The 26,220-nt window shown below is 39.9% G+C and overlaps 2 protein-coding genes across 9 annotated transcripts in view; one reads left to right on the forward strand and one right to left on the reverse strand.

Moving 5' to 3' along the window:
• The window catches only part of MCPH1 (microcephalin 1), a 246,496-nt gene that overhangs the window by 145,266 nt on the left and 75,010 nt on the right, over positions 1 to 26,220 (forward strand). The gene's annotated exons all lie outside the window — the stretch shown is intronic.
• The window catches only part of ANGPT2 (angiopoietin 2), a 53,488-nt gene that overhangs the window by 23,613 nt on the left and 3,655 nt on the right, over positions 1 to 26,220 (reverse strand). The window contains exon 2 of the mRNA XM_004440581.3: positions 287 to 442. Coding sequence (XP_004440638.1) covers positions 287 to 442 — 156 coding nt within the window. The remainder of the gene's footprint in view (positions 1 to 286; positions 443 to 26,220) is intronic.

Below are 26,220 nucleotides of genomic sequence, written 5' to 3' on the forward strand. Positions count from 1 at the left end.
GCCTTGATCTTGTAGTCGTCAAGTAGGAATAAGATGAAAATGATTTGAATGTCCTTAGTAGAATAAATGTAATTTAACCTCAATACTGAGAATGAAAATATATTTACTGATTTTAAATTCCTATCTAGCCACAAGTTCTTAATTTCTTACCAATTCCTTTCTTTTTTTCCTGCTATACTTGAGCTTTCTTTACTTTTCCATTATTTCATGAAGTGACCGTGCAGAATGATTTCGTGCTGGTATTTATCTGGCTGGACCTTTGTGTGTGTTCTATTTCCTTACTTACTTGGGCTTCAACATCAGTTAACTTCCGTGTTTGCTCTGCGGTTTGATTTAGTAGGTTCGTTCCTATTTCTATCATCACAGCCGTCTGGTTCTGTACTGCATTCTGTTGCATCTCTACCATTTCTTTCTTCATGTTGTCCTGGATATAATTCTCAAGCTGGAAAAGAACACGTGTCAGAAAGAGAGCCATTAGTCAGATGACCAGAAACCTTATTCCTAAATATCTTCCCTTTCTTTTATAAAATCTATTGGAAGACTTGTGCCTTGCTCTGATTTTGAAATCTTGCTGTTTTTTTTTTTTTATCACTACCAGTAAAACACTGTGATTTTGTTAACTCAAAATCCAGCAGCTTAGTAACAGCATGTGTAGGAGACAAACTGTTTAGATCCCTCTAGAAGTCCACACTGTGGCAGGCGAGGGAGGTAGTGAGGCCACAGCTCGGAGATGCGTGCAGTTCAGCAGAAGGACCACAGGGATTTCACTGTGTTGCGTCCACTCTGCCAAGCTGCAGCTCCGTCCACGTGAGGCAGGAAATGAAGATTTGGTGCTAAGAAGCATCATCGTTTCTACGACATTCTACATTTAATGGTTTCTCGAAACACAGACGTTAGAAGGCTCTCGAAGACAGAGTATGAGGGAAGGTGCACCTTTGGATTTTCCCCGTAGCTAAGAGAATCACCCCTCAGTTCCACATTCTGCAGTGTCCCCCTACCCTCCTTTTATTGAGTTCATCATGCATTTGACCTATTAAGTTTTTCCTCACATGTACGCATTTTTCACGATTTCATCATTTCATATATCAGGCAAACTTTTAACCCTACACCAGTCCATTCATCATTTCACGTGCCAGTCAAGACTGGTCCTTCTCCCAGGAGTTGCTATGGACGATGGGCGTGCTGACTCGTTGTAACGTGAGCTTAAGCACAAGAGAGTGAAGAAGCTAATTTCACTGCCCTAGGTATAAATACCTATATCTTTGGCTGTAAAATTATATAATGAAATATAAATGCAGGACAGCCAGGCGTGTGGGAAAGAGCATGTGGGCTTCAGGCCATGGACGCCTGCTCCCCTGTTTCAAGCCTTTGACTCTAGGTAAGTTGCTTAACTTTGGGGGCCCCCAGTGTCCTCATATATAAAGTAAGGTTTCTGATTGGTCAGAGGAGTGTTTTAAGGATTAATTAAGCTATGCTTTTAAAGTCATTGTGCATGCATAACTTCAGGTACTTAAAATTTATTTTCCTTCTTTGATTTTCGTACCGATCCAGTGATGGGAGCCACAGTTCCATTAATTGATTCAAACTATAGGCTCATGAGGAGAGAAACCCTATTTTTCTTTCTTTTTCACATAGTTACAACTCAAAAGTTTTTTGATTAAATTGAATAATTGAAAGTAGATTATAAAACTGCTTAGAGTGCCTCTCTTTAAAACTCTTAATTCTCTGCAGAGAAACCATTCATAGATCCAGTCATCAAACATAATTTCTCCTAAATGTTAACCACTTAGTAATTCTGTCCTTCTGCCTGAAAGAGTGAGAAAATGGAATGGGAAAGATGGAGTTTCTCCCTTAGAGTTTGAAGGCTCCTTTGTTGGTGCAATTTATAGATTGTGTCTTGAGTAGTATTTTAAGGTCTAAGGTTAGTCTTAGAACCACAAGGTTACTGCTTCCATTGCTTGCTTGCTTGCTGTTGACTCTGTCCCTACTCCTGTGCTTCCCATCTCCCTCCATGCTAGTTATCTTGATGGTTAATGGTCACTCCCTGATTCTCCCTTCGTTGTTGGGCAGATCAAATAGCCTGAAACCTGACAATTACTAGAGCTCTGATCATTTGTAAAATCTTGTAGTCAAAGCTTTCTCTTCTCAGTATGAATCAAAACAGATTAGACCACTATAAAAAAAATCAAGTACTATTACTCGGCAATCCAACATCTCTGATATAGACTTCATAAACTGTCAAGAGTGATACTCTTTATTAACTAGCTGGTGCTAACTAGCTCAGGCTTTTTAGTGCGTATATTCTTTCTTTTTTAATTCGCTCTTTCCATCTTCCCTTCCCCCTGCCTTTTTAAAACTTTTAACTTTTATGATTTAAATACAAATTTAAAAGAAATTGTAGATAGAAGTTTATAATTTCTCCTTTCTTTCTCTCTCTGTCTCTCTCACACGCACACACACACTCTCACACTCTCTCCCTCTCTCTCATCACCAGGGAGTAATGGAATTTTTGAGGTTAAAGTCAAAGCTATATAAGTCATCCAGAGGAGTTGTCTTAGTTACTCTTAACGCCCAGCAGAGATAATATTTAGAAAGACTTATTCTGGGAAGTTTGGAACTATTAAAGATGTTCTCAAGCTGGAGTTTGGTTTAAGTCCATACTCTGAAGTAATAATTTACAAAATATTATAAGTAAAAGTCTTAATCTTCTTATTGATTGCAGTACTTAAAAGCTAAATAAAAATAATTCTTTCTTTCTCTCTCTAAATCATGTAACTAGAGGGAGAAAATGAATGCTTTAATCCTCCCCACCCCCATTTCTAGAACTACTTGGTAAACGTGGTTACAATCATCAACAGTCATGAGAGGATTGTTTATAATTTGACATTTTAAAGTCAAGTTCTAATTTAAAATTAGACTTAGGAACTTTAAGAGACATAAAAGACCTAATTTTTAAAAATAAAATTTAACTTTATTGCCATGTCTTTTTCTAAACTTGAAAATGGTAGAATGCAAAATGCTTTTTAAGTCACTACTTTTCAGCTTTTCAGGATGACAATGTATATGTATATGGTAGGTGTGTGAGTGTGTGTATGGTTAATCTTTTTTCTTTTAAAGATTTTATTTATTTATTTTTTTCCCCCCAAAGCCCCAGTAGATAGTTGTATGTCATAGCTGCACATCCTTCCAGTTGCTGTATGTGGGACGCAGCCTCAGCACGGCCGGAGAAGCGATGTGTCAGTGCGCGCCCGGGATCCGAAGCCGGGCCGCCAGCAGCAGAGCACGCGCACCCAACCACTAAGCCACGGGGCCGGCCCATGGTTAATCTTACATTGAAGCAAATTACAGATATACATATACATGTAATGTGTGTGTATATAGATATTACATATAGTATATATGTGTATAGTGTCTATATACAATATAAACAGCTAAATAAAGGAAAATTCTATATGATACTGACCCATTTGCTAACTAATTGAAGTCCTTGGGAGAAAAGTGGAACAGAAACAGAAATATCATGTACTAGACATTTGGTGTTGATTCTCAAAAAGATTTGCGCTCTCACACTTGAAGCAGTGAAAATAAGTTAAGATTTTAAGAGAAATGCGTGATATGACAGTCGAGGACTCTTTAAGAACAAAGAAGAATTTAGTCCCAGAAACAACAGCAACAATAACAACACAGTAACTAGTTAATGTTTGTTGGTTACTTCCATTGTCTCAGCTGCTGTGGCCTCCAAGTGCCTAGTATCGTATAGGCAAGGGCACTTCTGAGGACTGGCATGCCTGTGAGCAAACTGGTAGTTCAACCCAGAGGTCACGCCACACGTTTCCAGCCTTTTAACAGCCGGAAGTGTATATCCCAAAATTGGCATGAGTATGCCTTCCGGTTTCCAAGGTTCTCAGTGCCTTAAAAAACAGATAGACCACCTACCACTCAAAGAATTTTTTTTACTACAGAAAAGCCTAGAATTGAAGATCACCAATGCTGATTTTATCTCCTGGGAGCATCATGACAGAAGAATCTGTTTTTCCCTCCAAAAACTAGTAGTAATTTTTAGAGAGCAAGAGTCTGGACATTCATAATGTAGGGTAAAAATGATAATTTCCAAATGAAATTCTCCCATTTAATGTAGTCTTTCCCTAAATCATTACAAGTCAGGAGCATAAGACCAAATCTGGAAGTGAAGCCTGTGTGACTGATCCATCCGGACAGATGCACCTTGAAACTTCCCCGTCTCTTGATCTTCGGGAATTAGTTCTTTTCTAGTTTATTGCCCTGAAATGAATGTCTTTCTGTCTAGCATCTCCCTTATTTTTATTGTGTGTCACTGAAACCCAGAAATACAGAAATCTGACCAATGAAATTCCATTCTGGTATAAGGAAGTCTTAGTACAAAAAAGTATATGAGGCAAATAAGATCTCTTCTCCCATTGGCAGCCTGATACTCGGCTCTGCTGTGACAAATGTTTCCCATCCTTGCCATTTGCACTTAGCCCCTCTAATCAAGACAGTTCCAAGACACTTGAACCTCCCGAGGGAGGAGACATGGTTCCTTCTCATTTCACATGTGTGGCTTTGCATACTCATGTTTTGCAGGAATGTTTGACACTGCCTTCATATCTGAAGACGATTAGGCAGTAACTCGGACTTTTGGTCCAAGTGTCTCGGAAAAGGTCCCCATTCCAAGTTTGGAAGGACTGTGGACATTCATTCTGTCCCCTTCTTAATTAATGGTCTGAGTGCTCTTCCAAGTGTGGGCCTTGAGCTATTTCTCCTTCCTTAGAATTCAAATGAATTCTTAAAGTTTAACTAAAATTTTAAGGCTATCACTATCGTTATAGTTGCACAGATTGTTGCTCAGTATTATTTTGATTTGCTAAAAAAGAATTACACCCTGAACACAGTCTTTAAAAGCTGGCAACATATTGAAGCTCCAGCAACGAGAATATAATATTGTAACACATCATAAACATACATTTTTTTTAATGTAAAATACGTCCTGAAGTTTTTCATTACTCTCCAACATTTGGAACGATCACATTTGACAGGGAAAATAGGTCCATTTGCGAGGCAACTATGGCAGATGGATTACACATTAAAATGTTTCCCTCACAGTCTTCCTTCTCACCAAGATTATCATCATTATTTTTTGTAGCAAAAGGATGAGAAAAGGAAAACATAGATAGTGTACAAAAACTGTCCCCAACTCGAGATTTTGATGATGGTTCCTTTTATATGGATCCTGGCTGAGAGATCATTTCCACTTAAATAAAGCTCCATGTCCTGATGCCTCCTAATGGATGAGTTTTTTTATCAATTTGAATGACCTAATTTTCCTATGAAATTAACAAATAACTTGAGGTTTCATTGGAAACATTTTACTCTTTAGCATTGCAATTTCGAAATGAGCTAACTATTCTCTCCTACACACACACACACACACACACACACAACCACCCACCCACCCCCACCCCCACCCCCAAAAAAGGATGGTTTTTTCCGACCTCAGTAATCCCTCCTGACTTGATCCCTTCTTCCCACCCAACATCTACCATCCTCTCTCCTGGATTGTCACGCAGCCCCTAACTGCCCTCCCACCATCCCAGCCAGAGAGGTATGGTGTTCAGTGGAAACTTGATCACTCTGTTGCTCAGATCACTCCCTGCTCCTTGGCCTGTAAGATGAAGTGCAGAGTCACTGGCTTGGCAGCACACACCCTTTCTGATGGTACTGTAATCTCCTAGCCTCATTTCTGTGTGTGCTTGCCTCCTGGCTGTGCCACACCACTTAGGCTGCTTCATACCTCTGGCCTTTGTCTGCGACTGCCTTTGTTTTGAGTCCTTCCCCGTTCCTTCTGCGATTACCCACTACCCCACTGCACGCCTTCCTCAAAGATCCCCACCACATTGTGTGCTGCGTTTTGTTACCAAAACACATTTTGTGTTTGTTTCATTGATTTTTAAATATCTTAATGTGTTTATGTTCTTGTTTGCTTGGGGTACTGAAATGCTATAGCCATATACCGTAGTAACAACAAGCAAAACATTTGCTCTTATAATTAGTTTGAAAACTTGAATGCAAGATTATTAAATCCAGGGATATTCTGTTTGGAAGGCTTTTGACCTAATGTTCTTGGTTCCCTGTCATGAGTAAACTGAAACATCTTTTGAGGTCTTCAGACAGAAAAGTAGCACAATTGGGCTTTCCTCCCCCTCCTTATAGTGGTTTTTTTTTTTTTTTTTTTTTTTTTTAACCTAGAGATTTTCCTGCCTAAGCAGATGTGTACTCAGCAGTATGTAATGAGAGATGCTGAGATTAAAGGGGAAAGGCTGGGAGATGCATGTCTTGGGCAAACCTTTGTCCTCTTAAACATGTGCAGAACACTGGGAGTAAATGCATTCCCCATGCACTGGAGGCCATGTTCAAATCCCGCCATGAGCCGGGAAGTAAGTTTTTCCCTGTTTCCTCTCTGTATTGATGCCATACTTGAATTTATATAGCCTAGAAAAGTCCATGTCAAAGCCACTTGCCTTCCGTTGACTCTAATTTTGGCCTTTCTGTCCACATTCAGTGTAAGGCACTGCGGGACATCAAGGGCAGCACGGGCCTCCAATAGAGGTTTCCAGGTGGTCATTGAGCAAACCTGCTTCTGTCCACCATAACTTCGTGGCCCCCACCCGCATGGGATCTTTCAAGCACTTCCTGGAACTAATTTGTTCTCATCTCTCCTTTTTGCTTTTTTGTATGAATAATTTATGAGTGACTTTCTGCTCTCTGACGCTGTGTCTAGATAACCTCTTTCCTATTTTCACTAGTATAAAGAGACTAAAAGTGTTCTCGTTTATGACTGTAAACTTAAAGACATGATAAGGACTAGAGTTGCAGGCACCGGCTGGTGCCATACTAAATCTAAAGTCTGTCCCCCTCCTCCTGGGACAGATAAAATTTAAAATAATTTGAGCACACCAGTATATCTGTGCTCCATCAAATCATATTTCTTTGCTTTTATTTGTGAGTGTAACTACATACTCTTTTTTGTTTTTAATGGGGGAGGCGGTTATCACATACACTCACACCTCTTTGCCTTTTTGTATGTTGCCATCACTCCAAAATCTAAGGAGAAAATGTATTTTTTCCCCTCCAAATGTTCCAGTCACTTCCTACTGATAAAATGGCTATTTTTTATCAGTAGCAGCCATTTTAAATATAAGCAGGCTTAATGAGTCTGGTATTGTAACCTAATATAGATTAGAGCATTTCATATGACAAAAAGTGTCATGTATTACACACGTGAGACTTCTAGAGGGATCTTAAGGTACATTTATATTTACCCAATATCTACCCAAATAGAGCGCTGGATCACAGCACCTTACAGATACTGCAAATAAAATGCAGCAGATATTGTAAGGTCGTGTATACGTTTATATACAGGAAGAGGAGTTATAGCAATTTACAATTGCAAAATGTCTACGTGTGTGTGTGTGTGTGTGTGTATATATATATATTTTTTTTAATCTGACTTGATTCTCACACTGCCCTAGCTTGGGTTTCCCCCAAAGCAGAGCCTGAAACAAAGGCATGCCTGCAGGAAGTTTATTTAGGAAGTAGTCCCAGGGAGCAGCCGTGGAGGACGGGCCAGGGAAGCAGGGAGGAGGAGGCCAGTTCCAACATATGGACCTGATTGGCCACCACCGTGGCGACGGATGCAAAATCCCGCAAGACCTTCTCAGGAGCCTTAGGAAACGTGTCTCAAAACTGTCCACCTGGGGCAAGAAAAAGGATGCTCCCATCCCTGCTGGACAAGGGAAGCCCCGTGGTCATCAACTCTCCCACACTTTTGGGTTGTGGTCGCAGGAGCACTGAAGGGGTTTCCACTGGCGTCTCCAACCAGCCTGGAGTTGGAGGGTTTGCTGGGTGGGGAGCAGGGGTCTGTGGTACTGATCAAGGCAGGGCCTGTGGACTCGTCCTTGTGGGAATGGGTGAAAGATGAGAGGGGGCCGCAGGGATTGGAAGTGGTCACAAGAGGTGTTCCCTGAGACAGCAGGGTGGTACTCTCAGACCTCTTGTACAGAGGAGAAACCCGAGGGTCAGAGCACTTACTGCCTCACCCACAGTCCCCGGGCCCGAGTCTGCTGCAGCAGACGATGAGGCTCAGACGGAGTGGCACAGGGACCGTTCACAGGGGACCGTGGGTTAAAGCTCACGTCAGCAATCTGGTGCAGTGCAAAACCCATCCCTGCTGCATGTGCTGCAGAGAAGACCTGTTGAAAAAGCAGCCATTCTGAGAGTGACAGTGTTTCTACCAGATTGGAGAAAGGGGAAGGCTGGAGACAAGAAATGAGGCTGAGATCGCCGTATGAGGAAGATAGGACGTGAGGCTGACAGGCTGTGGCAGCAGAATTGAGAAGAGTGTCACTTCTAACCTCAGCAAGTCCCCATTGCACATCAGACATTCTGCCAGCGGCCGAGGTCTTGGGATATTCTGTCAAGTTCTTGGCTTAGGAGACACTAGAAATGTTTCCTACAGAGGTAGGAAGGGAATATAAACTATTGTCTCCTTTAGAAAATGAACTGCATTATCAATTATTACAAATGGGAGAAATTCAGCTCTGAGAATGAGATTGATGAATTTAGGCTACAATATACTGGGGATTTACTTTTTAATGGAACTAAAGTTGTTCTTGCCTCTCTGAAATTAAGGTGCACTGAGAGAAAAAAATAACTTGAGTAAATATTTCAGTGTCTTTCTATGGCAGACATAATCTTTGAAACATATGTGTATATTCATAGACATGTCTTCATGTGTGGAGATATAGATATAGAAATAGATATAAATATATCCATGTATTTTCACTTCCCTATGGGATGATAGTCCTTCAAAAGCTGGGGGAAAAAAGGTTTAGAAATCAATGATATTATTGAACTTTTTCACTTTGTGAATGAGGACACTCGGACCTGCGTCACAGTGCTAGCTCCTAACAGACTAAAAATTAAAACCATGGTCCAGCCCTTTTTCCACTATACTCATACACCTGTTCTCACCTAAAAAAATGTGCCACCGAGTGTTAACAATCTTACTTTTTCACTATTCAGATCCCAAGGTTATTTATGTCTTTCATCTGTCCTGTTTCCACTGTCTCTGTCTGTATTATGTGGGTTTGCCAGAATCCTGGGTAGATTTCTAGGGATAAGACCATGTGATGATCTTTGGAGCAGGCGTTTTTTGTTCTCTTTAGCATGAAATAAATTTACACTGTCACAATTACTATACTATATGGCTAGGAAAGGGAAAAGGCTAAAGAAACAAATGATTTTTGTCTTGAAGATACTTTCAAGACAAACTAGCTCTTTATAAGGAAAGCAGGAAGCTTGTGTTGTTTCTTTCAAAGAAAAGGAGGGAGGGGGACTTGGGAACGCAAATGGGAATGCTTGAGAAATCTCAGAATTGGGCCTCATGTGCCCTGCTGAGTGCTGCACATCAGAACAGACCTCCAGCCAAGCCTTCTGTTGCTTTATCTGCTCTTTCTGCTAGCAAACCAAAAGGTGGAAAGAATTCCAACCGAGAGAATTTAGGGGATGGTATTGGAAGGCGCTCAGAGTACATGGGATTAATTTGCATGGAAACTTTGTGATAGAGTATTCCATCTCTTATATATGATGATGGACTACTGACCCCCATCAGCAAAATGTGTTTTTTGTGGTCCTCTCTCAGAACGGCTGATAGCTCTCTTCTGAACTGTTCATATTCTCTTGCCCAAATACCTTTCTGTCTACTTTACTGTGGATTAGAATTAATGGATACAACATATATCTGTGTCCTCTGTCCACCGATTTGACATTTCTATGAGCCGAGTATGATGGTGCCTGTGTGGTGGGGGAAAGCTGTGAGCTTCATTTAGGATCATGCTCTGGTCGGTTGGATACAGCCGCCCAAACCACAAACGATAGTTGCTGCGGTAGTAAGGCTGGGAAATATCTAGGCAAGTGTGTTCTTTTCATTTTGATTTTCACATTCGTAAAGCTATCACTGCAGCTTTCTTAATTTTATGATTTTATAACAGCTAAAGTTCGTGCTTTTCTGAACAATTTAGGAGGGAAAGTTTATCTGTTCTACTATATTAGATTATCTCTAATTTGACCTGTGGTTCAGTCCTCATCCTTGGAAGTGTTTAAAGCTACAAAATGTTCTTATTTTGGTATTTATTTACATAATTCAGTGGCCTGGGTGCACATACCTTAAGGAATTGTATACTTGCCTGTGATTTGCAGAAGCAAGGCAATCTGAAAGTGATTGATCCTTTTTTTTAACTCATGTTAGAAATACAAACTGTTTATTTAGGCTATGTTTTACACATTAATTTTTCAAGCTGTAATGCATTTTAAGCATGTTAACAACTTATTTTAAGTCTGATCAACAGCAGAATTATTTTCTAATCAGAAATGGTGCGACAAAAGCAAAGCATGCTCAAAATTGCTCAAAGAACGCTCAAAGAATTTGAGCATTCAATGCTCAAATTATGTGGCAAGACAGAGTAGTATAGCTTTATTTTTTTTTTTTACTAATTATGACTCTTTTTTTAATCTTTATTTCTTGATCTGAAATTTGATAAGATAGATATTAAATATATATCAAAGTATTTATTGCTCACTGTTGAAATGTTGATAGTCAAGCTGGGACTGCTGTTCACTTTGGAAAGCCACAGAAAAGCCTTAACCACGTTCCACTTCTGTCTGTGGCTCACAGTCCAGCGACACTGTACCGAAAACTGCACACACCGTGCTCTGTGGATGGCTGCAGTCTGCCTCCACGAGAAGAAAGCCTCAACTGGGAACTGCAGATCGTGATTAGGACTTGGGACAAATCAGTGAGCTTCTAATTATGTCTTCCAAGGCCTCCTGACCCGAAATAAGAGAGTATCTTGCTACAAAATATATGTTGTATCAAACTTCTCTTTACAAAATACCAGTTCTAGGGATGGTATTGTTTCTGACTCATTTTTAGAGGGAGCTCATTTCAAGCTTTTATTTCAGGGGTGTGTCATTCACATACTGAGGGAGTCACTCTCTCCAGTGGTTGAGTAAGAATACATAGGAAAATTTGGTCATGATATGAAGGTGTCATTGCTCCAAATGGAGTTTAAACACACATTATTTTATTTCTGTAGGATTAGTTAGTTATCGTAAAGTAATTTTTACATAAAATTTCACTCTGAGAAGGATTCATTTAAATAAAGACAGATATGGCATCTTTAGTTACTCCTTGACATAAAAGAACCTTTCTTACATACTAACTTGCTATATATAAAATCTGTTGAACTGTTGAAATCGTGAGAACTTGAATTCATGTTTTGTAGCCAGTTGTATGATAGCAAATTGAAACTGCTAAAGAACACTCTTTGGTGAGCACTTTTTGCTAGTTTCCTTCTCACAATAGAATTGTTATTTTGATTTGCAAATATTACTCCATGGGGACTGATTTGATGTGTTAATGCACTGCAACTCAATTTTTAAAAAGAACATAACAGATGGTGTTAAAATTAAATACTGTGACAGGCATCATGTCAAGCAAAAGAAGCGACACACAAAAGAGTGCTTACCATATGATCCCATTTATATCAAGTTCAAGAGTAGACCAAAGGTACTGATGGTGACAGAAGTCAGAATAATGATTTCTGGGTGGGAGGTGTTTATGGGTGTACAAGCAGGCTTATCAACTGGGAAAGTAGCATGAGGGAACCTTCTGGGGTGCTGGAGATGTTTTATATCTCGATCTCGTTTCTAGTTACTTGAGTAAATTCATATTTTAAAAGTTCACCAAGCTGTCAATTTAAGGTTAGTATACTTTATATACTTCCTGTGCTTTAGACTTCAGTAAAAAGACTTTTAAAGGAAAGGATATTAAAAATGAAGTGTTTGACAAATTTTGCTGTGACACTACGACCCGAGTTGCTATGGGAGGTTTTATTTACTTCTGTCTGCAGTTTTCATCTGGTGGTACCTAAATACTGCCTAAAGAAATGAACTTTGGAAAAGTGATTTTAAAGTGACTGTCTGCAGAGAGCTATAGATTAAACCATTCCAGCTGCCCAAAGAGGGTTAAAAGTATTCGGTTAGGTAAATTAGTAATTTAACATTCAGAAACTTGATTCTTTCCGGATCAAGCATAAAAGGCATTTGCTCTTGGAAGACCAAGAAAGAATTCAAGCAGTTCCCATTAGTCTAAAAATAAATAATAAATAAATAAATGTCTGAGTCATGGGTTGCATTTTGTTGGAGTTCAGTGGCTTCCAGTGTAGGAAGAAAATGATTTATTCTCTGAATAGTTGTGCTACCCATTGCCCACTGGAATGAATACAAAATTACTCTGAGAAAAGTAAAACAAATAAATTATTCTGCTGAATTTAATCATATTTTGAGTTACTCCAATTTAAATATTTCCTACTTTTGAGCAACATTCTAAAAACCTGAATAAAGAAGCTCTATTTGTGTAGGATGAAGGTGGGGAAGGGCTACATTTGTGATTTTGGAAGCTGTTATGGAGTTGCCATTACAGTGCAGGTTTGGGGATGCAAACACACCTGGGTATGAATCCTAGCTTAGCTACATACTAGCTACCAGGTCAACTTTTTTTAACCTCACATTTCTCATTGGTAAAATGAGTATGTAAATGCTTACTGTGCTATGTTAGGTGGAAATTAAATGGAGTTCCCAAACTGTATGCCAAGGCACCCTGGGTTCCTGCAGCAAATTCATAGGAGCACTGGGAGATAGTTTAAATGTTCAAGGGAAACCTGACAATACTTAGCATCTGTCAGCCACTGCAAGAATTAGTGGCTCAAGGTAGCTCACAGTTTCAACGCTATTAAATTGTGCCACCATGCAAAGCTGGGTTTTTGGTGGTTGCTGTTGCAAAAAGCAAGTACTGCAAGAAAGTCAGAATGGACCTTGAAATGAGAGTGGCGGTGTCTGATCTGATGGCAGAGTTAGAGAAGCTGGGCCATGCCTAACTGGCAAATATATTCCACTCGTAAATAACTGGAGTTACTTAAAATTCAAGTATTTTTTTCTTTCAACTTAATGTGTGTTTGTGTTTTCAGTGGTCTACTAAATTGTCAGGACATAAATACTTAAGTTGTTGAACCTAACCACTCAATAAATGTAACTGTTAGGTGTGTCTTTTGTCCTAGAGGTGCCAGGAGAAAATAACTGCTGAGACACTAAGGGTGCCATGAGCTGAGAAGTTTCAGAATGTCTTGCATAGAACATTGCAGTTAGTGGAGTGTAAGCTCAGCCCACCCTCTTCCTTCCCTTCCCCCAATCCAGATACTGTCTGTAATTGCAATCTCTATGATTTGATATGTTTATCAGAAAACCAGTAACTCAAAAAGAACTAGTAAATTATATAAGATCTTCACTAGAATGTAAACTTGGGTATTTTTCTAACTTCTGAAACTGTTAAGAAAAACAACCATGTTTTTTGCAAGGTAGTTGTCTGGCACTGTGTCTCCTTTCAGGCTAACAACTTTTATAAGCATAGTGTACTTCAGGAGAAACGTTCTGAGAGCAACATGCATGTGTTCTGTGGGTTAGTATGGTGGCCTCAGGCTGATACGGTTTGGGTGGTGTGCTGGAAGTACAGAATGTGTGCCCATTGAACCAAAGTAATGTGGTCCCTTTCTGCATGGAATTTATAGTTTGCATGCTTGCCGTCCTCACTTGCTCTAAGTTGAACTCGTTTTATAACATACAGAAAAGCCAAATTTACGTGAACACCAAAGCAGTTTGGGAAGTAAATTTTCAGTGTGATTGTCCAAATGCTTGTGGTAGAAGTACAAGGGACTTGAATCATTTTCCCATAATTCGTTTCAGTTCTGGAGGTCTGCCCCCTCTCCCTAACCCTACTGCCTTGCATGCATGTCTATTCCAATGGAAGCTAGTGGAAAATTCCTATCCCCTTTCACTTCAATGCCATGAGTTATAAAAAGCATGTCATTCAGAACTTACTTTTTCTTCTGCATGCTTGAATTTTTACTCACAAGTTGAGGGGAAAAAAAATTATTTCAAGAGATATTTCTCTATCATTGCGGTGAGGGACCACAGCATCCATCACCATGAACCACAACGGAATGGCTGACTCAATTTGCTTCATCTTTAGGGGTTCAAACATTTATATCAACAAGTGCTTTTTGAGGGATAGTATGTGACAGTGCAGCACACTACCACCTCTTTTTCAGAGCCACAAGGACACTCATTCACAGAAGTCACTTAAGAGTCACATCTTAACTGATTCATTCAGTGAGGACTAAAGTTCACAGGCAAGTGAGAATGAGGGGTGAGGGTGCACACAGGAAGTGGGACGAGGGGTGAGGGTGCACACAGGAAGTGAGATGAGGGGTGAAGGTACATGCAGGAAGTGGGGATGAGGGATGAGCGTGCACGCAGGAAGTGGGATGAGGGGTAAAGTTGTGTGCAGGAAGTGAGAATGAGGGGTGAGGGTGCACGCAAGAATTAGGAATGAGGGGTGAAGTTGCATGCAGGAAGTGGGAATGAGAAGTGAGAGTGCACGCAGGAAGTGGGATGAGGGGTGAAGGTACGTGCAGGAAGTGGGGATGAGGGATGAGAGTGCACGCAGGAAGTGGGATGAGGGGTGAAGGTACGTGCAGGAAGTGGGGATGAGGGATGAGGCTGCGTGCAGGAAGTGGGATGAGGGGTGAAGTTGCGTGCAGGAAGTGGGAATGAGGGGTGCACGTGCACTCAGGAAGTGGGAATGAGGGGTGAGGGTGCATGCAGGAAGTGGGAATGAGGGGTGAAGGTGCACACAGGAAGTGGTAATGAGGGGTGAAGGTGCACACAGGAAGTGGGATGAGGGGTGAAGGTGCACGCAGGAAGTGGGAATGAGGGGTGAGGGTGCACGCAGGAAGTAGGATGAGGGGTGCGTGTGCACTCAGGAAGTGGGATGAGGGGTGAGGGTGCACACGGAAAGTGGGAATGAGGTGTGAAGGTGCACACAGGAAGTGGGATGAGGGGTGAAGGTGCACACAGGAAGTGGGATGAGGGGTGAAGGTGCACACAGGAAGTGGGAATGAGGGCACACACAGGAAGAAGAGAACTGTAGTGGAGATTTTCCTATTGTTAGTGTTTATTTGTTTCAATCAAAATATGAGTCATCTCACTCCCATTTTTTAACCAAAAATCACTGTGGTCAGTGCTATGATTTGGTCTTGACTCCTACAAGCCAGTTTAATTTTATCAGTGGTAGTGAATTCTTGAAAGCTTCCCTCAATTGTAGAAATCTGGTTTCAAATTAAAGTGGTCTCAATGCCAGCTTAAACTTTGTGGCTTAACATCTTTATTGAATCCCTTCAGTGGAAAGACCTACACTGGAGTTTTGGCTGCTCCTTGGGATTCAAATTATGAGTGGTTGGTTCCACTGGAATCTTGGCCCTCTTCTGGAGTGACTTTAGGAGTACTTTGGCTTAAGGAGGCCAAAGTTAGAACATAAGTGAAGGTTTTATCCAAAAGGCCTGTCCTGCATCCCAGCATTTTTCAGGTGGTGGGGTAGACCTAACAGTGCTAATTGTTTCTGAACTCTTAAACCATTATTCTCCCAGGGTGTTGGTGTCTTTGGGGAAAAAGTCTATGCTAACCTAGGAAATTTCCTGAAAATGACAGTGATAAACTCAGAATTTATCTGACATGAATGGGATGTGAATCCTCATCTTAATCTTTATTCCCAGTGGCCACAAGCTCTTCTCTGGCCAACCTCAGAGAAGCAGCTCTTGGGTTTTCATGGCCCCTTTGCTGTGCATCTCAGTGGTCCCAGTAACTGCTCAAGAAGCAAGATCAGGCCAACCCACATTGAGAGAGGCGCTTATGTGAGCCATGGTACAGAAAGTACACCTAACAGATTTTCATAATAATGACGCTAAGTCATACAAGTAGAAGCATGATAGAAAGATTTGAAAAAGGAAAAATCCTGTTGCTCCCAGAAGCAGACTCTAATCTGGAAAATTGTTGTGTGTAGTAACCATCTCTTGATGATGCTGGAAAATGAAGGTGTTGTCAGGGAGAGGTGAAGATTGGAAAGTCCAGAGGGAGTGTGGATGGGTACCACTGGTGGATGGGTACCAGCCGGGCATATGTTTCATCCCCGCACTTTCTTTTCCATTGAATGTGTATACTGCTCCTTCTTTCCTTAGGCATCTGTTGTACTTATATCAATATCTCCCTGTTAACTTCTGGTGGTAACCTTAGTGGGATTATATTATGTTTGACCAGTACTTAAAGCATTCCTCAAAAGTTCTTTCTGGGAACCTCAGGAATAAACACCAAGACCACTCTTCAACATATTTTATGAAGAGTGGATTTCATTATAAGGCAGATTAGTCTTGGAAATCATTCAAGGCAGCTTTAAGTCAATCCAACTGTATAGATTCCAAAGATAACAGTACAAGGAAAACAACACATGTATTTGTCCAATTAAGAAGCATTGACTTCCATAAAAGAGCACAAACATCCATCTACAGTGGTACAATGGGGACATAAATCGTGTCTTACTCATACAATGAGATACTACACAGTAATGGAAAAGGACACATTTTAATACACACGAAACGTGGATGAATCACAGAAATAATAAAACAGACCCCAAAAGAATATGTACTGTATTGTTCCAGTTATACAAAATGACAAAACTTAGCAAAATTAACCTATGGTAGAATAGAGGCTAGTCTTGAGAGGCAGGGATACTGAGTGAGAGGGGGCATGAGCGAGCCATCTGCAGTGCTGGAAATCTCAAAAGTGAGCTGGATAGTCATTACACAGCTGTATATATATGTAAAAATTCATCAAGTTATACACCGAAGATTTGTTAATTTTATTCTATTATTATACCTCCAAAACAAGTGCTAGATTCCATAAAACAGGGACAGCACAGCACAGAGTCTGAGGCATGTCCAAGGCAGCAGTCTGAATAAATGAAAAGGCGAGGGCTGACCTGGTCCAGCCACATGTTTGGGGCAGCAGAGGTGTATGTGTGAACGGAATAATTTCCTGCTCGGCAAGGCTTATTTTGCCCATCCCTTATTCCTCCAGTGCTGTATTTGGAAGAGTTACCTTTCGGTTGTACCACTTGCGCTTGCTTATTCGTGAATCCCTATCTCTGAAAACATAGCAAAGTATGTGTCACTGTCTCCAGATGTCACTGGGTGCCGTCTTGCTGTGATGATGCACGTGTGTCTCATGATGCCAAAGCGCTGCAGCTGCCACTTACGCTTAACCAACGTCGACGTCGTGTGGGAGGTTTAAATCACATGGCTTGTATTGTTCTGCTTCTCTCTCTCTGTTCCAGTCATGAGAGGGAAAAAGCAAAGCTTGGGAGGAAATGGAACACTGCCAGTGACTGCAGGGCTTTGAAATAAGACATCCCTGGGTTTAAATCCCTGCTCTGCAGCCTAGTATCTCGGGAACCTAGCAAATCACTTACCATCTCAACACTTGTCACCATTCCCCCAGGGGTAGGATGGAAACAATAGTATCCCCGCAAACTGGTCTTCTCGCGGTTTCCATATTTCCCTATTTGTTCTTCCTCATGGTGGTGGGCGTGCTTGGGTGTGACCATTGCATGTAGTGTCAGAATGGCAGGGGTTGGGGACCGCAGTCAAGCCTGTTAGCTCTCCTGACCCCCACAGAAAGATCTGCGGAGTTTTATTTAACTCTTTTGAAAATCTGTGCTACTGTATGAAGGTCTGAAATAAAGAAACTTGATCATAGTTTTGCCAACTTGACCATCTGATACCACTCTGAGCTTGAGTTTCTTCATCTGTAAGGGAAGAAGAGAGCATCTGCCTTAAATGGGCTGTCATCAAATTATATGTGACGATGTCACCATGTTGTATGCACCTAGCAAATGCCAGCTGCTATCATGATGATGACCAGCAGCATTGTCACCTCTGACACTTTACAGTAACGACTACATAGTGCCAAAGGGGAGAAAGTGCCTTTCTCTGTTTTGACCCCTAGGGACTGCTGTCATATGAACAGTGTCCTTGTTGCAAGAAATCCCCAGACTTTTTAAACAAAAAAGCGAGGGATGCTGGCATCCCAGTAATGAGCTGAAAGCCCCCTTGTTTTTGAAGAGGTGATTGAGGGCTGCTAGTTACCTCCATGGCTGCTGTGGCTGACCTGTACTGCTGACTGAGGATTCTGAGTCATTTAAAACTGAAATGGATAGAGAAAGAGTCCCCATTGAGAAGAGAGAGTTGTTCATTCATCAAATATTTTCATCCTCTTTTTCTTTCTCATCCAGAGACCATTTATTTTAATGGTAGTGGTATTTTGGGGTGATGAAGGGGAAGGAAAAGTGGCACAGTACCAGTTAATTCTGTATATTGCAGCCGTAAAATCTTCATGGCATGGAGCAGGCTAATCAGGTAACAAGAAATAAATTATATGTATTAAACATTGTCCAATTAGAGGAAAAAGCACATCTGGATTTATTGTGTTTCTTATAACCCAGAAGGAAACCATATTTGAAAATATGGACAATTAATCACACATCACAAAATGACCAATTTTTTTTTTGAGGAGATGGTGTTCTGATTAATCTCTACAAGTTCTTTAACTTGTAGCATAATTATCCCAGCCATCACTACTTTTAAGAGCATTTCACTGTTACAGTTAAGTTAAAACCAGTTATGGTCAGGAATTCCTGTTATTAACACTGAAAAGTTAAAACTGGATAAATTTATTTTTTTTAGGAAATTTAAGAATCTATTCCTTAGTAGCTAAAAATAATAAGGAATTCTATACACATACACCAAATGTTAAGCATAGATAATTATATTGTGGTCGGAATTTGATTATTTTGTATTATTCAGCAAAGTATCTTCTCTCTAGCAGCATTTTTACAACAGAATTTCCCATTAAATACAGCTTGCTTCGGGAAGTTTTAAGCTACATCTGTATGTAATAATTTTTCAAGATTCCAAAGACTAGATAGTAGTCAATAAAACTCAGAGGAGTACTTCAGTTATCTTCAGACTAATGTTTATAATTATCCAGCAAATAACCAAGAATTGATGATATCTGTGGATTCCACAAATCTAATGGTAGAGAAAATGCTTTCAGGAGCCTGGAGGAAATGATCCTCTTAGGAATTTTGAATCTTTTCTACCAAGATGTGCGGGTTGACTAGTTAACCCGAGAATGCCTGCTAGGAAGGTAGTTTGGGGCTTCCCTCTAATATTCATTTGGTTCCTGCCTTCTTCTATAAAAACAGAACATACAGAAAAGTAGCATCGCTTATAGCTTACTGAAAGCTGAAGTGATAAAAAATAAATTTAACGATACAGGCTGACTCTTTTAATGGGCTCACAACGTCACCTGTGAGCATGATGGAGCACAGGTGGGGTGGTTTAGGAGAAGGTGGCAGGGGCAATTTTAGAGCAGGTGTTTCTAGAGAGAGGCACTCAACCATGTGATATAAATAAAGACATTTTATATGCGCACTTAAAATTGTCCTTTTCCATTTCGAAAGGAAGCTCATTATCTTACAAAGATGTGCTTTGAGGTGTATAACTTAGAGGTCTAAACTCAGATCATTTAACCTGATAAGAGTAAGTGGAATTATAATCTTTCATGTGAGATATAGTACAGATCTTGATAAGTCTGTTTCTGGTATTTTACTAAAATTAATTGTAATGACAGCCCCTGCGATGGTGTAACATCTTACAGTTTCCAATGCACTTTTGCCTTCATCATCTTATTTGAAACACCTAATAATCCCCTGAGGTCCCCTCTGTAGGTAAGAAAACCTTGTTTCTGAAGGTACACAGTGGAGATTTTAACCAGTTAACTTAGTTGAATAAGGCAAAGATCACTAAACAAATGTACAGTTAATCATGCAAAAAAAAAGTCACTAAGTGAAAGAAGGCAATTTGAAAAGGCTACATACTGTATGATTCCAACTATATGACATTCTGGAAAAGACAAAACTATGGACACAGTGAAAAGATCGGTGCTTGCCAGGGGTTCAGCGGGAGAGAAGGATGAATAGGTTGAGCACAGCGGGCTTTTAGGCAGTGAAAATACTCTGTGTGATACTGTAATTGTGGCTATGTCATACATTTGTCCAAACAAATCCATAGAGTGTACAACACCCAGAGTGAACCCTAATGTAAACTATGGGCTCTGGGTGATAATGATGTGTCAGTGTAGGTTCATCAGTTGTAACAAATGTGCCAAACTGGTGGGGGTCGCTGATAAAGAGGGAGGCTGTGCGCGGGGAGGGGGCGGTATATGGGAAATCTCTGTACCTTCCACTCAATTTTACTATGAACATAAAACTGCTCTAAAAAAATTATCTTTTAAAAAAAGAGTGATTTACTACATATAAAGAGGACCACATGAAATAAAAAACTTTTATTCTGTAGCTTCAGATTGCGCTAGTTAACCTAGCCAGCTCTCTCAATGCTTACGTAGTTAAACAAGCAGACACTGAAACCCAGGAAAACAATTTCGAAGGCATGCTTGTCTAATGGTAATAGCATTGACTTCATGTGCAAACATGGTTTATTTTATATTTAGATTTCTTTGAATCTCATCAGTTGTGTCCAAGATACCTCTTCTTTTGGTATAAAATGCCTTTATTCCAAATTCGGGAAAACGTGAACACATAGTTCCCTTTGCTCTAGTTTGGCTAAATTCCTGGGGCTGGCTTGGGCCAGAAATGAAACCCCTGAAATGGCCTCAGTTTTTTTCAGCTCTTCTTTTTTCCTTCAGGATATAAGTCTTGAGGGTCTCAGAAGCTCCTCAGACAGAGGGAAATGGGCAGGTCCCAGTTCTCTCTCACCACATCTTGGAACAGAGAGACTGTCACACTAACTGCCCTTGTAACGTCACACATGATTCAGCAGGTTATACCAAAAAGTATGGCCTCCTTGCTGTGGATTCATGAAATTAGACAATTTCATGACACATTTTTTTCCTTTTGCTGTTGAACCTAACTACCAAGATGTACTTTTGGCAGCCAAAGTACAAATCGCCAGTGGGGAGCATGTTCAGCCCAATACTGAATGTTAGTTAGTGACATACAGAGGCTAACTCACAGTCCAGGTTTAACTCTCACCCCTGGAATTTGCTAGAACAGTCAATGAAGATGCTAATGTACATCCTGGAATACTGAGTCCTCATCTTAAGACAGGGAGATGTAGGTGGTAGGTTTTGTCACCAGATTAAGTCACTCTGGTAGAATAGCTCCCCTCAGATCAAGAAAGACCGTTAACATGTGAGCAAGTATTGTATGGTCTAGACGGAATGTGACACAGTTCAGAAATGGAGAGATTAAATGCTTGCCTCCTTTTAAGACTTTATTAATATTCTCTACCTAAAAGACCAGAGAAAAGACCAATAACTATTATGAATATCCAGCATGCATACAACAATGCATTCTCTAGGAAACTGTGTCAACACAATAAAATAATATATTTCCCAAGACCTCTGTATCTTAATATCTCTTCCCTTAAAGATCATCATTGTCCACGAAAAAATGTAAAATTACATACTAAAAAATGGCAGGTTATATTCTTAACGTATATACTTCGTTTGGTTGATTGTTGGTTTTTGAAATACTAAATATTGGATACTTTGTAGTGTTGTCAGGTTAATGTAAAGATTCCGAAAGCAATTCACAGACCTGTGAAAGGTTGCACAAAGGGAGGACTGAGGCTGATTTTGGAGCCAAGTAATTAGCGACCCAGGCACCCCCAGAAGCGGATCTCACAGAGGTTTTGATTAGGTTCTACTTGAATTGCGAAGATAATGGCTTTAGCTGGTTGAAGAGGTGCTGATGGTAAAAGGATTAGACCCACTTCTTGGGAGAGTTTAATAGGTTTCACATCTGTAGTCAGCTGGTGCATGCCAAGATTAGGATAAGAAAGAAAGGCAATTTCATGGGGAAATATCTAATCAAATATTAATTTAAAGACAGACAGCCAGCACACCTGACTCACAGTTAGGTGGTGGAGGAGAGTTCATCCCTTTATTTTCAAACTATATATAAAACAGTCATTTTAATTTCAATAAATTGTTGAAAGTTTTATTCTAAAACGTTATCTATGAAATTCTTTTTGCTGGTTTTGATTCCATCAAATCGTTGAGTTTTACATGTTTTTCTCCTATTAACCATTAATAACATGCTCACGACAAGGCAGCTTGGGCTGTACCTATCTGTAGGATGCTGGATGGGAGATACACTCTAGTCATTTTTAAAATCACACAGAGGACAGGGCAGGTCACACATTGCTTTCCTGGGACTGAATTTTATTTGCCTGGACCTTCAGGTGGTGCTGTGAAATTCAGGATGTCACCCTCAGTAAAATTCCAGAAAAGGGTTACTGTATGTATGGTTTGTTAGAATCTCAACATATGCTTTCTCTTAGTTATCATATAATTTGTTTTTACTCTTCTGAGCTACAAAGTGGAATTTCATGTAATTACTTTGCACACAAGATATTCCCCATTGCTTTTTTTTTACTTAGCAGCTTTGCACCATCCCCACATAGAAAGGGTTGCATATCTTCCCGTAAGTATTTGATGATGAGGCTGTCCACACAGTAGCCATCATATGCCAAGACTGCTGAGGTGCTCTGCTACTCCAGTGCTCAGGAATGCCCTGGAACGTCCTGTACTTGTCTTAAGACAGGACTCACAGGTGGTAGGAATTGCTTCCATTGCTGACTTGGGATGTCAACCGAGTTACTTAACCTCTCAGACCCACCTCCTTTTTTATTTTTAATAAAAACAATAAGTTATCAGATAAGTATCTGATATTAGATAAAGGTATTAGATAAGGGTATATAATACTACAGTATATACATGCTTTAAAAATAATCACACATATATAGGCATATATATACACCAAATATTAAGGATGGTTATTTCAGAATGATAGAATTATACATAATATTTATTTTTTGTGCATTCTTTCTATGCCCTCTTTTCTACAATAACCACGTATTATTTTGGTAATCAGGAAAAATGACCATTCAGAAGTAGTTTCAATTTACTTTCCTTTTATAAAAGAGGCTTCAACGTAGTGATCAAGCTATTTATCATGGCTCCCCTCCACCCCCAGTGGCCTACACTCCCGAGCTCCTTTCCTGGCTTTTCTTTCTGCTTTCATTCACTCATTGTTTTCTGCAGCGCTTACCACGTCCTGACACATGTTCTGCCGAGAATGTGGTGGTATAATTTAGTGTGTCCCCACCAGGGCGAGACCCTTAGTCGTCGTGCTCGCCTCACTGACTGACCCCGGGCACCTAGAACACTGCCTGGACACACGTGGGCCTTCCGTAAATATTTGTTGAACAGATAAATGAACTTGAATGATTCCTGCCCTGAACAGGAAAACCCCCAGAAAGGGTGGAAGGGGTAGAATGGTATTCACTCGTTTATGTTAACGGACTAAGAAATAACACTGTGTTCATATTCATTCTCACTTCTCGCAACAATCTTCTGCAGTCTTCCCAGCCCCATGGAAAATTCTGCTTTTTGTCAGAGGAGGGGATATGTGTGCACTTCCACCTTTGTTTTCCTCTCTATGTAATCCAGACAAGACTTCTAAACTGAAAAGCACATTGATATTATCCTGACCATGTTTATAAGTGATTAAAAAACAGATGGGATTATATCTGCCATGCCTGTGTTCTAGAGATATTTTGAGGACAAATGAGGTAAGGTATGGAAAGTGCTATAAAGTTATTCAGGGCTACTAGACTTCTGTCCCCTGTTGTTATATTACTACGATTACTCAGTGATAAAAATGTGGCTGGAAAGTTGAGTGGCTGTCTTTGTATCAGAATAATTCTAGAATAATCTAGGAGAAAAATCTTATCGTCAGCTTCCTTCAAGTCAAAGAAGGATATAGTGAAAAGAGAATATATATATATATATATATATATATATATGACTCACTTCTTATTTTATTTTTAATAAAAAATATAAATTATATTTTATAGGTATATATACTTATATATTTATTATGAGAGAGAGAGAATAGTTCGCTGAGTTGTCATTATCATTAAGTAATATAGCCATTCTGCAAATTATGAGCACCTGATTTGGAAACACTCTGTACATGTCCATGATTCATTGCATGTACCCTCTTGATCTCGACTCAGGAAATCCACAAAGCTGTCTAGGTGTTGCTTGGGGGGCCAGAATATGGAACAATATAAACCACCTCTTTTCTGTCAAAATAGTCATGCCATGTACTGCCCCTTCTCCTTGTCTTGATTCCATCATAGGTAGTCTCCTCTCTCTCTCTTCCTCCCCCCTCCCTCCCTTCCTCTCTCCCTTCCTCCCCCCCTTTTTCTTTTTTTTTTTAATTTTATTTATTTATTTTTCCCCCAAAGCCCCAGTAGATAGTTGTATGTCATAGTTGCACATCCTTCTAGTTGCTGTATGTGGGACACGGCCTCAGCATGGCCGGACAAGCGGTGCGTCGGTGCGCGCCCGGGATCCGAACCCAGGCCGCCAGCAGCGGAGCGTGCGCACTTAACCGCTAAGCCACGGGGCCGGCCCTCTTTTTCTATTTATCTCTCATACACACACACACACACACACACACACACACACACGCATGCACACGCACCTCTTTAATCCCTATTCTCCTTTACCTCATCTTCCAAATTTTGCTCTTTTTCCCTAAATAAAATCTTTTGTCGTTTGTGAGCCAAAACAAGTTTCTGATCATGGTATAATGCCACAGTACATGTTTTAAGAAGAAGAAAATTCATTCATTTTGATATTAAATTTGTCACAATAAAGGGCTAGTATAAATCTCTGAATGCTCATCTCAAAGAAAGGGACTGAAGATTAGAGGGAAGGAGAATTTACTTCCTATTTTCTACTGTTTTAATGGTTTGACTTTTTTATACATTGCCCATATATTACTTTCGTAATATTTTTGTTTTGTTTTTTAAGTTATCCATGTGGTGGTAAGATTGACTGGAACTGTTGTTTTCAATTACAAATATACAAAATTTCTATTATTTTATGGATTAAAATAAACACTGTGTGCCAGCCTGAGCATCTCATCACCATTTACAAGGTCATTATCCTTTTCAAGTTCCATATACAATAACTGGCTTACAGACAAACTTTTGGATTACAACCTGTTTGTAGACTATAAAAAAAATATTGATTAAATTCAACCAATTTTCAAATTTCAGTATGAAGAGTATATGGATTATCTAGTGTCTAAACGAGAAGTTAGATGTTATAGAAGTTGTATGCTCAAGTCTATTTCCTAGTTGGCAAATGATCATCTCCCCACAGTATGATACCTACATGGTTAATCCAATGTGTCAGACATCCCTGTTTAATAAGCAGAGGCTACTTGACCATGGAAAGCAAACATTATATGTATACTATAATATATATTATATATTGTATACATAGTAAACATTATATTTTTAAATATGTATAGTAATCACATATTGTACAATATATCTTGAATATCTTGCATAACATGTATAGTAAACATGATATGATAATTGCCTTTTCCCATCTCAATTATGTTGTTCTTCCCCTACCATAGTGAAACTTGAATCATCTCTTCATCCCACTATCTTAATATATAATTAAATAACAATGGTAATCACTTTCCTGTGATCTTAAACAGAGGTTTTAATCAGCTTATCTGAATGCACAAAATTCGCTTCCGATACTGAACACGATCGTGTTTCATGATTCAAGATACAACAGATGCAATACAGGAATGGTGGTTCTGCTCCAGTGCTGCATAGACCATTGGCTATGGGTATGGCGGGATTTTCTTTCTTTCCTTTAATGAACCGAGCTCTGGTTTGTTGGTTTGTCTGGAAATACAGCTAAGGAGTGTTTTGCAACCACACAGGATAAAACACGCACACGTGCGCGCACACATACACACACACACACAAAATCCCTGACGGGGTAGGGAGGGGCCGGTGGTCTGAGTTGCGCAGAGCCTCTCCCCACCAGTTTTTCCCATTGGCAGCAATTTTGTTTTTAGAAGCAAAACTGCATTGTTCCCTATACATCGACGGATGAATAGTAGGTCTACCTTATTAAAAGGATATATTATTCACAGTTTCAAAGAAAGAAAAGGATCTCAGTTCAGATTTACAGTTCCCAGCCTGTACTTCTGTCATTCCACAAAAAAGTAAGATG

The sequence above is a fragment of the Ceratotherium simum genome, chromosome 28 (genome assembly GCF_057802395.1).
Source record: "Ceratotherium simum simum isolate JZ-2026a chromosome 28, ASM5780239v1, whole genome shotgun sequence".
In the NCBI taxonomy this organism is placed as follows: domain Eukaryota; kingdom Metazoa; phylum Chordata; class Mammalia; order Perissodactyla; family Rhinocerotidae; genus Ceratotherium; species Ceratotherium simum.